Source organism: Hydra vulgaris, chromosome 06 (assembly GCF_038396675.1).
Source record: "Hydra vulgaris chromosome 06, alternate assembly HydraT2T_AEP".
NCBI classification, from domain to species: domain Eukaryota; kingdom Metazoa; phylum Cnidaria; class Hydrozoa; order Anthoathecata; family Hydridae; genus Hydra; species Hydra vulgaris.
The window spans coordinates 33,900,376-33,917,541 of record NC_088925.1 but is presented as its reverse complement, the minus strand read 5'-3'; the positions used below and the strand labels follow the sequence as shown (position 1 = coordinate 33,917,541).

At 28.6% G+C, this 17,166-nt stretch overlaps 1 protein-coding gene across 1 annotated transcript in view; it reads right to left on the bottom strand.

Moving 5' to 3' along the window:
* The window catches only part of LOC136081791 (protein CNPPD1-like), a 37,540-nt gene that overhangs the window by 10,977 nt on the left and 9,397 nt on the right, over positions 1-17,166 (bottom strand). The window contains exons 4-6 of the mRNA XM_065799917.1: positions 3,224-3,344; positions 185-257; positions 36-91 (exon numbers count right to left, since the gene is read on the bottom strand). Of these exons, the coding sequence (XP_065655989.1) occupies positions 36-91; positions 185-257; positions 3,224-3,344 (250 nt within the window). The remainder of the gene's footprint in view (positions 1-35; positions 92-184; positions 258-3,223; positions 3,345-17,166) is intronic.

The window sequence follows — 17,166 nt, the reverse complement described above, 5'->3', positions numbered from 1 at the left end:
AACACTTAAATTCATATAACAACCTGATAACATACCATTGCATCAAGAAAATCTCGCTCTAGCTTATTTACAGTAGAAACACCCAAACCAGCTAAAGATGCAAAAAATAAATATAAAAAAATGTAACAAATATTATAAAAATGTCTTCTTTTTTTTAAATAAAAAATTGATTAAAAACACTGACCTGCTTCAGCCCATTCATCATTTAAAACTTCATCGTCTTCCCCTTCATCAATTAAAAACTTTGATGCTACCATCTAAAAAGTTGCATTAAAATCAATCCTAAACATTTTGTAGCTAATTCTATCATAAAACCATAAGTACCCTTAGCTGATAACCATAAGTACCCTTATCACAGTGTAATCATTTCATTATTGTAAAAAAATATGTTACAATATTCATGTAATTATTAAACACTAGATAATAGGTATTGTGTATGTTGATACTGAGAAGGGTGGTCTCGTATTGTGTGGTATCGCTTATATACTAATAATGTCAGTATTGATTTGATACCACACCATACCAAGAATGATGGTCTCATACAGGTAGTATCACTTTTTTACTATTTTCGTTACAAGCAGTATTGGTTCGATAACACACGATGCCAAGAAGGATGGTCTTGTATCATGTTGTATTGCTTATATACTAATGTTGATACCATCAGTATTGGTTCAATATTATATGATACTGATAATAAAAAGAATTGTATGGTATCGAATGGTCGCAGTCACGATTAAAAAAAAAATTAAAATGTGACCTTTTGAATTTATTATTAACAAAAATACAATAAAGATTGCTTTTTAGAGGTTTAGCTCTTAAAATTATAAAGCATACTCAAGTAAATTAAAGTTTAAATAAGAGACTTTGATAAACAATTTTTAAGCTTAAAAAAAGTTAAATATAGTAATAAAACATAGGAGAAAATGGGACATGGGAGAAGTGGAACATCTCAAAAATTCTAATTAGGAGAAATTCAATGTTTCCTTATGTAAACAATAAGGCTTTTTTCCCTATATTTAGCAAACATTGATTTTTCTTCCAGTGTGTGGCAAAATCAACACGAAAAGTACCCCAAAAAACGATTTTTTAGAAGGGTGAATTGGGACAAAAAAAATTAATTGAACTCCTATTTCTCCAATATATTTTTTGTGAAACTATGGAGACTTCTTAAATATTTTGATAAAGATTACAAATGGTTTACAAATTTATTAGTTTTTAATTATTAATTTTTGTTTATATGTTGTTAATTACTCACTTGTTCTATTACAACCCATGGCCGCCCCATTTTACCCCAATGGCACAACTCCTTTAAAATCAAAAATATAAACTTTATAACTTTTATAAGTTTTTTAAAATTTTAGCCTCTGGCTAAATTATCAAGAAGATCCTGAAGTATGACCGTTTTACTTTTAGCAGATATTGACAGAGGGTGACATTTAAAAAAATTTCTGGGTCATTTGACATGGAATTACCCATAACTGATACTTTGAATATCAGTATTGTGTGATCTCAATATCAATACTGTAAAGTAATGCACCTTTACCAGATGATAAATCAAGACTTGATACCAATTATCTAGTGTCTAGTAATTATCACAAAAATATGTTGTTATTTCGTGTACTTGATTGCATGTTGAGTATAAGTAAAATAAGTAAAAATTATTTTTTTGGTTTTGAAACACGGAAGCAGCAAGGGGAAACAAAGATGCAAGCAAGGAGAAACAAAGCTATAGTTGTTAGGGTGGTGGTAAAAACAACTTATTTTAAAAATGTCAGCTGACAACCCCTAAATGTGTTTTATATAATAAAATAATACTGGATTAAAAAAATTTCTGAATAAAAGATATTTTTACGGGTGCCACAAGGCCCTTATACATCAAACAGGTTCCTAATATTATAAAAAAAAAAGTTTTTCAAAAGTATGTCATGTTGGGTCTCAAATGATGCAAAAATATATAAAAATTTCAAAAACATGAATCATTTTATAAATATACTATTATTTTAGATTTTAGTAAATAGAAAATGACATTTTTTAATTTATAACAAAAAAAAGGGAATTTAACAAGATTTTTTTAATTATAATTTTTTTATCTCTGCTTTTTATAAAACAATGATTATTTTTGAAATTTTTACTTCATAAAATATTGTTTGAATACACGTATAGTCAATGGGGTGATGTTGTTTTGTCTAAATGATCAGAATCTTGAAAGTTATTTTAATTAGAAACATTAAAATGTAGATGGTAGTGATGCTCTTATGATGACGATGCTCCATCCATACACCAACTACTTGTTAATATTAATTGAAAATCTTTTTTATTCTTATCTAAATATTGCAAAATAAACTTTTTCTGTAATTTCCAAGGTCCTGCAAAAACCTGTGGACCTGCATGGTCCACAGGTTCTTATAGCTCAACTTGGACAATTGTTTTAAAAACTTTTTTTTCAAACAAATTTACTCCCAACAAGATTGCAATCACTAAATAAAATTTTGATAACTCCCAAAGAAACTTTTTATTTCAAACAAATTCACTCCCAACAAGATTGCAACCACTAAATAAAATTTTGATTACTCCCAAAGAAAATTTTGATTACTCCCAAAGAAAATTTTGATAACTCCCAAAGAAAATTTTGATAACTCCCAAAGAAAATTTTGATAACTCCCAAAGAAAATTTTGATAACTCCCAAAGAAAATTTTGATAACTCCCAAAGAAAATTTTGATAACTCCCAAAGAAAATTTTGATAACTACCAAAGAAAATTTTGATAATTACCAAAGAAAATTTTGATAACTTCCAAAGAAAATTTTGATAACTACCAAAGAAAATTTTGATAACTACCAAAGAAAATTTTGATAAGTACCAAAGAAAATTTTGATAACTACCAAAAAAAATTTTGATAACTACCAAAGAAAATAAAGTAGAGAGTTAAAGAACAAGAAAGCAAAAAAAAAAAGACAAAAAAATGTTTTGTCGAAAAAAAGACTCGAAAAATTGAAAATTGTATGTTTCAGAAAACATGAAGAATGAATTCAAAATCATTTTAAATCAAATTATTGCATCTATTTATTTATATTAACTAAATAATATAACAAATATGATAAAGTATCAAATATATTTACACAAAATTAATAGCACATAAAAAAAGTTGATAATACAAAAAACAAAGAATAATACAGTCAGGATAATATCAAAAGCAAAAAAGACTCTGTATATATATAAATACCATGGCAACAACATATAGATCAGCAGATGAAACTCTAACCAAATAGCATGGATTAGACTGCCTCAACTTTTCTGTGTATAATATTCCCATCATAAGTGCACAAGGAGAAATCACTAGTTGTCTAAATTAAAATGTAATTTTTATGCAGAGTAACACTAAAGCTAGGATAATATAAACACTAGAATAATACAAACATAGGATAAATAAGTAGAATAAATAGAATAATGATATATAACTATATATAATAATCAGGGATAATGATATATATATATATATATATAATAATCAGGGATAATAATATATATATAACTATATATAATAATCAGGGATAATGATATATATATATATATATAATAATCAGGGATAATAATATATATATAACTATATATAATAATCAGGGATAATAATATATATATAACTATATATAAAAATCAGGGATAATATATATATATATATATATATATATATATATATATATATATATATATATATATATATATATATATATATATATATATATATAACTATATATAATAATCAGGGATAATGATATATATAAATATAACTATATATAATAATCAGGGATAAGGAGGACTCTAGATTTGAAAGTCATAAAAAGATTCACTCTTGGTTTTTGGTATCCAGAATTGTAAAGAAGCTTATGGACTATTTTTGTGAAAAATTAAGACTTTTAGGTTTGAGGAACAATCAATTTTTAACCTGGACTCTATACGCTTTTTAGAGCTTCTGAATAACAGACACCAGGAAAAAACTTTAAAGTCTGAGTCTTTTTGGGACTCTGCATCTGTGATAATAATAGATAACACTCAAAAATATAAATTAACTAAACAACATTTTTTTTGTTTTGAAAAATTTGTAAATGTTTCTTACATTTTTTTAGATATTAACTTATATAATAATATTTAAATATAAACTGGAATTATATCTAATATGTGTAAAAAAAAACAAAAAAAAAAACAACAACAACAACGTTTTTATCAAACAACCGATAAAATTGCCCTGATTTTATGGCAATAAGATATACAATTCAGCGAAAGGTTCCGATTATTTATTATTATATTTATTTAAAAAAATAAGATAGAAATGTTTTAAATAGTTTATGAACAACAAAATATTAAATTATGAATTATGCAGCATAAAATAAAGCAAAAGAAACTTCTAATAGACAACTGAAAAACGGGACTGGATTGAAAAAACTTCTTAAAGGTATAAGGTAAAAGAAAAAGAAAAAATGTTTAAAAAGTATTTTTATTTTAGTTTTTAATATTTTATGTGTTTTTAATTTTTTATAACAAATGAATAAAAAAATAAATTCAAAACAAGGATGAAAAAACGTGGGTATGAATTTTATTTGAATTACAGAAATGTAGGTAAAAAGTTATCTTACGACCACTTTAAAACTGAGAATATACCTTAAAGTACTATCTACAAAATAATTAAACATGCTGAAAGTGAACCTGGTTACCAAAGAAGTCTAGGAATTGGACGAAAGACTAAAAAAATGATCAAGATAAACATTAAAAAGGTTCAAACTTATGTTTGATCATAAAGACAGGCAGCTAAAAAGTTCAACTGTACTCAGCAACACATAGGTAAAATATTAAAAAAAAAAAACCAAGAAAAAAAAAAGACTCAAAAACTCTTTGAACATCATAAGGCAGTTGCTGGAATTAAGTACAGTCGATTGTGTCAGAAATTCAACTGTAGACTAATCATTGATGATCAGTGTTATTTCATGTTAAATCACTCCAGTATCAATGCAAGTGATATATTTTATACTAGCGATGTAAAATCTACTTTATCTGCAGTTAGATGAACTTAAAGTTTTTCAAAAAATTATTTTTATAAATTGCTTATACTGAAATGGCATTTCTCAGCCTTATTTTGTGCCTGGTCGATTGGCTGTAAATCAAACAAATGCATTGAGAGGAGACTTATTCCATTCATCTATAAGTATCATTCAGATCATACATATGTATTCTAGCCTAATTAGGCATCATCTCACTATGCAAAAACAGTAACCACATTTTGTTTAGAAAGTGGAATCACTTTTGTTGAGAAGGCAGACAACCCTGCAAACTTGAAAGAATGCAAGAACAATTAGCATGCAGAAAATTGTAAAAAATTACAATTCTAGAATCAAGTATTGCCTTAATAAATTTGATATTGAGCTCACACAGAGTTTAGCTCAGTTTATACTAGTTGATAAAGTCCAAAGAAATGGTTTAACTGAAAATAACTGATTTTATAGATATAAACTAAAAAATAAAAATACTTTCTTAAACAATTTTCCTTTTGTTTTACCTTATACCTTAAAAGAGATATGTGTCTTTAAATTCAGTCTCATTTTTCAATTGTCACCCATTACAAATTATTTATGCTGTCAACATACATTCTAAGCTAATTTAACCTTTTATGATTAGTTTTTGGAGCACTTAGGAACAGTCAAAGTAAAAGGATGAGACTGAATTGAATGACAAGCATTACATGAATAAACTTTAGTAGATATATCAAGAGCGTCTAGCTCTTCAGAGCTTCGCACATTATAGTATTTATAAAAAAGAGAAAGAGAAGCAACATTATGACGATGTGACAATGGTTGATGGTTGGCTGCAAGTGCAGGTCCAACTATGTTTACAATGTGCTTTTGCACCTTGTCTAAAAGAGAAAATGGGATCATTCGAAGATCTGCTCCAGATATGGCAACAGTATTCCATACAAGGATGGATTTGAGATTTATATAGATAAAGAGTAGTACTGGGAGTAAGAAAGAAACAAGCACAATAAAAAGATGCAACCTTAGGATATGCTAATTTTGCAACGGATTGATATATGGTTTCCAAAAAGATCGGAAGTAAGAGTTAATCCTAGAAGATGAACAGTGATAGACTCATCAAGTACATTACTGTTTATAAATATATTCATAAATATAACATTTTAAGCTCAAATGCTCCTCCCAAGCAATTAGAGAAGGTTGTTGGCTTCGTATCAAAACAAGAATAAATGGTAGTATTTTCAGCAAACAATGCCACCTTAGATGTGAGAATTTCTGGGAGATCATTAAGGTAAATTAAAAAAAGTATTGGGCCAAGGAACCTAAAGGAACCCCTGAAGTTACAGAAAATTAAGAAGTTGGCCATTGAACTATAAGATGAGAGCTTATGGAGAAGACCAGCATCCCAAACTTGATCAAAGGCTTTAGAAATGTCGAAAGCAACAGCCTTAACCTCTATACATATATCTAATGCACGATTAAAATTATCGGTTATTACCATTTACAAAACAGCAGTAGAATGAGTAGATTAAAATTCACACTGATAATCAAAACTGAAGTTATTAGATTCAAGATGAAAGAATAAGGCTTTGTTAATACAAGACTTAAAAACCTTGCTTATGATAGTAATGATGGAACTTTCCAAGACTCCAATAAGCACTTGTAAATAACTTTAAAAAATATAGATAACAGCTCCGTAGAACACTTCTGCAAGACTACAAAAAGTATATTGTCTAAACCAAAAGCTGTGAAGAGTCTAAGCAGGAAATCACTTTAGATACAAAAGCTAGAGTGATACGAATGCACAACTAACAGGTTGAATCGATCAACCTGTTTGTCGGCAATATCAGGTAGGATGTGATTAGTGGAATCAAGAAATAAGATTGAAAAAAAGTTTTTGGCAAACAATTCAGCTTTGTCTTTAGATGAGGTAACAAAACCTGAACCATGCAAGAGAGTTGGAATAATAGATTTGCCTTTATTATAGACACTGATTAAAGATTCTCCAGAGACCTCAGGACGCCATTTTTGAGTATTTTTGAGAAATCTGAGATTTCATGACCTGAAGAAGTGGTCTTTGATGTTCGACAAAATCTTTTTACAATAGTTTCTAGCAATAGTAAAGAGAGTTTTCTGAGAATTGCTTTTGTGATAAATATGGAGGTATTGGTTACGATCTTGGAAATTGCAGCAGCACAATGTAAGGAAAATCATGGAGAAGAAAAAGGCATGATACTCTGGAATCAAAGATTCCAAGTCATGCCTTTTTCTTCTCCATGATTTTCCTTACATTGGGAATAAAAGATTCTATGCCAGCCTGAATTCTATGCCAAGGAGTTATGAGAAGATACAAGCTAACAAGTTAGTTACAAAGAGTTACGAAAAGTTACAAGGAGTTACAAGAATGTACGAGCAAATTTGTCAGGGGGAAGATGAACAATTCTCAACCCAAAGGTCATCACAAAGAAAATCACGGAAAGAGCCCCAGTCAGCTTTAAGGTAGTTGTAAAAGTTACGATGGTAGGGCGGATTCAAATGATGAGAAGAATGAGATAATAGTTTTAGAGATCAAACCATGATCAGAAACATTTAAAGGTGAATGTGGATAAACTGAGCATCATGAGAATCAGAAACAAGACATAAATGGAGTAGAGAAGGTAAATGATTCTGATTGTCCGGAAAGCAAGTTGGATAACTGTGTTAGAGATTGAGAAAGGCAAAAGTTGTGAGCCTTAGTGCCTACAGAGTCACTGACACTAGAGCCAAGCCATTCAGTGTAGTTATTAACATTAAAGTCACCAACAACAACAATATGGGCTTAAGGATAAAGAGAAGCTTGGTAATTTTACTAAAAATAGCATCAAAAAGAGTGCAGTCTTAAAATGAAGGAGAGCAATATTGAACAAAGAGAAAGGTGATTGAGTAAATTGGTGCTAAAAAAGTACATAAAAGAATAGTCTGTGGATTCAAACCTAGTTTCCGAACAAATGGGTGAACTCTTATGAATGTAAATGCCCAGGCCAAGCATGTGACTATTGCAGTCTTTATGAATTATAGGCAGATAACCATCAACACTAAGATCACAAGATGAGACAGCTGAACCCAAATCAGTCTCACAAAGAGCAAGTAGGTCTGGTGAACTTTGCAAGAGATAAGACTCAACAGAAAAAAAGTTTCTTCAAAGACTAAAAATATTAGTGAACGAGAGATTTAGAGAACTTAGTAATGGCGATGGTTTTTTGTGTTTTATAGTTTTTGGTACTAGATTAATCTTTTAAATTTGTTAAAGAACTTGACTCAAAGCACAGATAGCAATCAGTACACTATTTAATAGTCTAAGCAATTGCCTCATTAATAAACGTAAGCCATAACAAAGGTCCAAATATGGCCTCAACAATGCACACCAAAAGTACGAAGGACACCACTCATGAGCAACATGGCACTGTTATTACTCAATCACTGTTAGTACTCTGGAACTGTTGATGGAATTAGTCTCTCTGAGAGCTACCACAGAGTTTGGAAAATCTGACTTCCAGCCAGCCTCAGAACCATAGGTGTATACAGAAAGTTAAACTGCCTAGTCATAAAAAAAAGAGAGACACAAGCAAAACATATGCATTAAGTCAAAAAGTTCCAACATTCAATATAAAAAATACACCTTCGCTAGCCTAATTAATAAAGAAAGGCTGGTCAACAGATGTAATCTGTTTACCCCTTAAGTCTTTGCCTAGGAAGCTTTCTACAAGACAATAGTAGGATAGATTTAAAGTCTGCCCAAACACAAGTATTTTTATCAAGACACCACTACTAACCTTTACTTAACCAAGAGCCCTAAGACTTAAGTGTAAAGTGAAGAGTTGGCTTCTCTTAGCCTTTGCCTTAAAAAGGCAAATTTTTTCATTCAGCAATGCCGATCTAGAAGTGTTGACAAAAAATTGCCCAGCTTGTTTCTGTTTCATGGTAAATCCTTTGTACCAAATTTTTTTGCTGACCCAATGCCGACCTCTATATATTAAAGATCAGCAAATTATTGCCAACCTCATTTATCCTAATTCTGAGGGGTGATACACATGATAAGGTTCTACATACATTTCTTATTTCTAAATTTGTAGCTTATGATATAAAAGGATTTAGTCAACAAAGCAACACAAAAAAATAAGTTTAATAAAAAGGACATTTTGGATCTTATTCAGATTTATTATTCTTCAAAAGCACTAGTCTGCCCTCACTCAGAATACTGTAACCCGCAGCTTTAAAAGATACAAACAGCAAATAGAAAATGTATTAAGAAGAACATCAAAAGAGCACCCAAAGGCTTATATCATCTTCAATATGAGCAAAGATTGTTGTCACTAAATATGACAAGTGTGAAATATAAGATTAATTCTGGAGATCTAATTAACGCCTTAAAATGGTGCAACATTAATAAATGTGATCGAAGTCTATTTGAAATTGATAGCCACTTTAATATCATGGTCATGTATTCAAACTAAAAAAAATTCCTGCTGATTAAGTTTATGTATGAACTTTTTTTCTCTAAGAATAATTAATAAACATGACTCTCTTCCTATTGACATTTAAAAATCCGCATAATCTCTGAAAAATTGAAGATGCTTCTAGACAATCATATCAAAAATTGAATGACTTCTCTATGCGACTGATTTACTGTCATTGTTAAATTTATATATAACCAAGGTTGACAGCCAATTTAATTAATTAATAAAAACATCAATTATGTTAACAATAAAAAGTTTATAAACTTTCTATAAAAAACACTTCTATAACTTTCTAAACTCTATTTTTTAACTGCCTTTTTTGGCGATGTTTAGCCCAACATAAAAAGGTGTTATGATTTTATTAATAAGCTGTAAAGAACATGAAATTTAAAACTATAAAGATAAGTTAAATATAAAAAACAAAAAAATGAACTAAAAAATGCTTTTAGCTATCAGGTTGATGTATTAGCTATTAGGTTGTGCATTTTAGCTATTTAGTTGATGAATTTTAGCATTCGGTTGATCCATTATCCAAATTTTATACCTGCGAATATTTTATCATCGATCATTACCATTTTGTCTTTTCTCTTTGTATTAAAATAACCTATATTGTTTTAGAAAAATATGTGTTAAAAACCAGTCATAGGACCATATTATGCCTTACCACTTCGAGAGTAGAAAGGATAATAAGCAACAGTCATTTTGCAATCTCAAACTTTTTGGCAAAGGGACAATCAGCAAAAAGTCAGTGTAAAGAGTGGTTTTCTTGTTTTAAATCAGTTGATACTAACTTGGAGAATAAGTCAGAAAAGGGTCGGTAACATCCAATTTTGATGATCATGCTCTTTTGGCAGGTATGAAAGAGGACAAGAACCTAACAACATGAATGCTGGCTGAAGACTTCAATGTCAATCAATCTGCAATCATTTGTCACCTCAAAAAGCTTGGAGAGAAATATGGAGGTATGGTCCCCCACAAGCTCTCTGACAACAAAGAGCAAACTTTTGGCCAAGTGACCAAGAGTCTTGTCACTTGGGATAAGTCATGGTCCTCTTTAAAAATGTCAATAGAAAGAAGGCTTGCATTTTGCCAGGTGTTTCCCATAAAGGAATATTAAAACATGTCCACTGTAAAAAGGCTATGTGGTGTGTGTGGTGGGACAAAAGCAGAATCATCGATTGGGAGGTCACATGTAATTGTTTAAAGACACGGATGAACAACAACAATGGCAAATCCTGGACAAAAACAGTAGAGACAGTTCAACATCAAAAGTGAGGTCTACCTGGCTTAGGTTGATCACCTTCACGCTGCAATTAAGGCAAAAATATTGAACACCACGCTGTCAAACTTATAGCCAATAAATGCTGGGATCTGCTACCACATCCGCTATATTCAGACCGAAGCACATACGAACTATCACGTAAACCGCTCTTTGAAAAACTGACAAAAGATTTACAATGATTTGTATGACTTGGTAGCCTATGTAAAAGTGTAGATCGCCTCTAAAAATTGTATCTTCTTTGCTCATCAGATGTCTGCCAAACAAATAGGAAGCAGTAATTGAGTAGACTCTTTTCCAAAAAGGCACTCTTTAACCTTCGAAAATTTTCTAGAGATCCAACAATTTGTATTGAGCCAGCTTGGTGACCCTGTATGAAAGTATTTATGAAAATCACAAGCATTGAGTAAACAAAAGAAAAAATTAATGAAATACATAGTTGAACGTTTAATTAGGTATAAATAATGCTAACATGCTATGAACTAGATAAAACTTTAGAGAATAAACAAAAAATAGATAATAGTTATAACAGTACATACTAATGTTATTAAATGAACAAATAAAGATTAAAGATCAAAAAATTAAATCAAATGAAAAGATATAAGGATTTTACAATTTTTACTTAACTAATTGGACTTTTAATCAATTAATAAGATGTCCTTAGTTGACTAAATCGACTACTCAATTTTTTAAAGTTGACTAATTTCAACTTTCAACTAGTCAACTTTTAGTCGAAGTTGATAACAATACTATTTGCCATATTCTCCCATTTGCGCAATTTAATTTTTGTTCTCTAGGATAATATGCTGAAAAGACTGGAGAGGCTGTTTACAGTGCCTTTAACCGAGCTGGTCTTGATAGTATAAGGATTTGGCATACAGATTATTGTAAACAATTGAAATATGCCATTGCCACTTTTTTCATAGATAAGATGTAAACTTTACAATATGTAAGTAGTTGAGTTACTTTTATTGCATTTATTGTTTTTTTTTCCTTGTTATTTTTCCTTTGTATTATTACTATAAGGGGCTCTGGTGTATAAGAAGTTTAAAGTTATTGTAGGTTATATTATAATACTTTAAAGAGAATAATAAAGGATGTTGATTTTTAAAAAAATAATCGAAAAAGGGGTATTATCTTTTCAGGTAACTTTATCACTTTAAGGGAGGTGAATTGGGTTTAAAAATTATTTTATTTTGTTGGTATTTCTAATCTACTTTAGATTTATCCAATAAAAAAATAACATACTTAAGCAGCATTTATCTTTAAAATGAAAAAAATCAGAGGTGGAAAGAAGTCAAACCTAGCAGTTTGGAGTACAATTGGAACACCATGAAGTTCTGATCTCTATACTGTTATTTATTATCTTATTATGGTCATATAATTGTTTTGTAACCATAATATATTATTATACCATATTATCTTTTCTTTTTTTGTATATAAATTTATCTTTTCTTTTTTTGTATATAAAAATCTCTCCGTGTGTTTTTGAATGGTAGACATCTATTCACATTCAGATTTCTTATATCATTTAGGCCTGTCAGTGTGTTTTCGAAGTAAGACACACACATATGTACATAGTTTTTAACCTTCAATTAAAGAACTTAGTGATAAAAATACTTATGTCACAAAGTAAATGTTTTGAGAAAATCTACTCTAATCAGAGATATAACACCTTAAAAAATGAATTTAAAATTTCTGATCAAAATAGATTTCTTCAAAACATTTAAATTGTGACTTAAGCACTTCAATTTGGCCATGACAGGACTGACAGATTGTTCACATAGCCTTAATTGTTTTGGCGCCCATCACATAGCCCTAATTGTTTTGTTACTGTTCATCAACTTTCTATTCTTGTATGTTTTTTGACCTAAACTTTTTGACATCTTTTAGACTTTTGTAATTTTGGATACCTGTTGCTTTTTAATATTTGGCTTAGTGCGCTTAGTTTTATCCGCCCAACTTCCTTTTGTTAATATGTTATTTAGATCAAAAAGGAGGGGGCTGATGAACTAAGTAAACCATGTAATGGAATTATTAAAAATAATTGCATAACAATTATTAATAATTGTTTACATATATTTCACCAATAGCATAATAGATTAAAAGGGAGGGTGCGGGGTAGAAAAACAAAAACAAATTGAGAAACATTGGGATTCGAACCACCGATATTCCATGTATAGAGTTAACGCCTTATCCAAAAATGTGTTTACTAATGAGCATATAATAAAATATACAATATAATAAAACAAGTTATACTTGTTTGATTATATTGTATGTTTTATTATTTAATAAAAATATGTAACATTAATGTTTTCATATATGGACAATATATACTTGTTATATTAAAATTATACAAATATATTTTACAAAAAAAGATACTTCTTTTTCTTCATTAAAAACGAATAAAATATAGGAAAATCATTCTTTTTAATGTCGACTTGAAACTGTTTTTTATTTTGCTTTGCAAATAGTGTTGTTATCAACTTTGCTCTAATTTCATTGCTGAAAATAATACCACCCTAAAGTAATTAAAATAAAAACATAATTATTTAAACTATTATTTTTTTTTAATTTAACTTTATTTTAATTTCCTATTTTGTAAGTTTTGCTTTCTTTGTGTTTGAAACTTAGTTTATTTCTGCAATGCTTAATAATAAATACTGCAACATAATAAAACTTGCAAATGGCCGTGACCAATTATAATAGACTTAGCAATATTAAATACTGCTTTCCATAAACGTCCTGGTAAAATTAACAAACAATTAACAATAAGAGCAATAAAAAAAGGAAAATATTGAAGAAAAAAAAATCATTAAAAAATATAAAAACGAAATATTAAAATACGAAATATTAAAATACTAAATATTAAAAACAAGCATTATAAAAATAAAGTATTAAAAAATTAATAAAACTTTGTGTTTTATAATGAGTTTTAATGAGCTTTTTGAACAAGCTGTAATTGTCAATTGATCAAACTGAAATTGGAAAGTCGTATATTTTTGCACCCATAAAATAAAGTCCTATTCTTCCAAATATTAATTTGACTTTTGGGAGCTTTATCAAGCAACTTTGGTTTCTTGTGTTAACATTATGAATATTTACAATAAAGTAGTTATTAAAATTAGAAAAACCGATTTAACAATACACTGCCTAGTTATTAAGCAAGACCTAGCTGTTATAATGTTTACAATAGATGGTTAAGGTTTTGCGCAAACTTTTCCTTTATTAATAATGTTATTTGCCCTTGTATCAACTAATTTTAAAAAAGATACTTGTGTTTTGGTCGTGACTAAGTTGATCAAACTGTTTAGTGTTAATAGGCGCAAAACCATCATTTGGTAAATTCTTAAGCTTGCACCTCTTATTAAATATGGTATTAATTTTGAAAACAACTTTAATCTATAACTTGAATTTTTTTAATCGAGTGCAAAAGAAGTCATTTAAAGTTAGTGATTGGTTTAGTATGCATCCAAAATAAGAGTAGATTTTTGTAAAACTAATGATTTTGTCATGGTATGATAATTCAATGGTCCTAGTCAGAGTCACTTAGATGTACCGAAAAGCATGCATTCAGTTTTTCTTTTTTTCATATTAATTATTAATTCATTTTTCAGAAATAGTTATCAATATTAATTAATTCATCTTTAAGCACCTTTTCAATCACATTGATATCTTTTCCAGAAAAAATACACAATAGTGTCATCAGCGTACATAATAACATTACTATTAGTTAAACAATCGCAAAAGTCATTAAAATAAATAATAAATATCAATGGGCCAAATAGAAATATGGATCCTTCAGGAATGCCTGAATTTGATTTGAAATTATGAAATCTATCATTTCTATTAATTTTGACAACCTGTTCTCAATTGAAAAGATAGTCTTCGAACCACTCTGATTTTGATACACTGTAGGTTGACAGCTTAATCAATAGTACACTATGGGAAATAGTGTCAAATGCTTTGCTTAACTCAATAAAGATAGCTCCAGTAAGATAAACCTTGTCTGTTTCTTTTCTAATATTGTCGGTAAGTAGAGTTGATGTAAGTTAGGTTGACCCATTTTTACAATATCCAAATTGTTTATCATTAAGTAAAAGGTTGTATTTCAGATAAGATATTAATTTAGAATGAATGGCTCTTTTTAAAACTTTTGACAATGCTGGTAATATAGAAATAGGTCTATAATTTTCAGGGTCATTTATTGAGTCAGATTTGTATATAGGAGCAATTTCAGCAGATTTCCATATAGGAGGCATTGTTGAAGAGCTTATCGACAAGTTAATAATATATGTAACCTGTTTTGAAATCTTTTCAGCATAGTCGCTTAGAAGCCATGGGTGTAACTCATCGGGACCTGCTGCTTTTTTATTGATCAATGACTTTATTTGTTTTTCAACGAATATTCAGGGACATACGTAAAATTAAACTTGTTTACTGTTCTGATACTATGGAGTTTTGTCTTTTTCCAAACAAGGTTATGAAACTTGTAGGTTGAATTTTTTAACTTGCACACTACATTACAAAAGAAATCTGCAAACATAGTTGCGGAATATTTTTAGTTGAAATAAAGCTGCGCTTGGTTGATTTAGTTGGGCAAAAATTTTTCCAGAAGTATTATACATGTATCTCCTGGAAAGGCTTGCATTGACAAAAACAAAAATTTAAGCAAGTTTTTGTAGCTAACTGAAATTTTAAGAATTATAGTTTTCCATAAAATATTTTGCTTTTTATTCTATTTTAACTTTAACGAATGCTATATTATCTTTTACATCACTTTTTTTAAACCCCCCATATTTCAAAAGGATCACAACACTTTGTTATTTTTTCCTCAAATTTTTTTTCGTAGAATCGTTTACAATGATAAAAAAAATTTTTTATTGAGCTATATGTTTCTTTTAAATTTGCTTGCCATATTTTTTTCTTGCTGCCCACAAGAAGGATCCTTGAGTTGAATAAAACCTTGTTTTTCAGAAAATCAAGATATATGGAAACTATTGTTGAGAATTTTTCCAATTTCATAAATTTCTCCATATTCAATACATTTATCATTTATTTACCAAAGAAATTACACAAAAATATTTATTACAAGATTATTGTTTTATTATTATTTATTTACCAGAAATTACACAAAACACTAAAATTCTCAACACCATTCTTTAAGATAACAGAAAAAATATAGTACTGGATTTAAAAAAAAATCAACACTTTTGCTTACTTTTAATATATATCAGTATTTAGTTCAAATGTAATTACCAATATTATGTTAAAACACTTTTATTTTATTTTCTTATTATGTTATTTTTTTTATTGTTAATTTGAATATGTTATATGATTAAAAACAGAATTGTTTTTTCTAAAATACAAACCTTTGTTTGCTTTACTATATATCAAAACTTGGTGTTGTCAAACCCTTCGATAGTAGAGGGGGAAACCTTTCTAGAGTAGAGGAACACAAACCATTCTAGTGGAGAGAGGCAAAAATCTTTCTAAAAGTAGAGGAACAAAATCCTTTCTAGAGGAGAGAGGGCAAAGTTGAAAAAACCTTTTTAGAAAAAAAGGTAGGAAAAGAGGAGGAGGAGAGGAGAGGGAAAGTTTAAAAAAACTAACAAAACAATTTGTTTATTAATGATTTGAAATAAATAATTTGCAATAAAATTAGTTACTAAATTCAAAAAAGACATTTTAAAAACTTAAAATCATGTTTTTAAACTGCATTAAAAAATAATTTTTTATTATTAATTCATTTTTATTTAAAATAAAAAGGTGGTTAGTAGGGGTGGAGAAAAAATATGCAAGACATCCTATGCCTTTTGCATATTTTTATTTCCAGTTCTATTATTTTATATGTCCTCAACCAGTTCTATGATTTTATGTCCTTTAGTGACTAGCACTAAATAACACTAAACTAACATTTCATTAAAAAGTTTTAAAAATTGTTTTTATGTCTTTGTTATTAAATTTATTTTTTAAAAATTCTGAAAAAAATTAATTTTATTAGTAAATAATTTGATCAAGTATTAAAGAGAATCATAAGTTTTTGTAATAAGATAAAGATATAAACATAGGTAAAAGCAAAAATTTTCCCCAGAGATTTTCGGTAACAGTCTCTTAAAAATCAATATTTTAAATCAACATTATGAATAAAATTAAATCAACATTATGAATAAAATTAAATAAACAAGGCATCTCTTGAGGCTTTCAATTCTCCTGAGTGCTATTTTTAAATTCTTTTAGCAAAAATTTATTAGGGCTCCAAGCTATCAATATATATTTAAAAGTAACTTCATTTTTATACCAGATTATCACTGTCATTAATCATTTGAAAATGATCAGAAACAGCATTAATTCAAATAATAATATCTCAAGA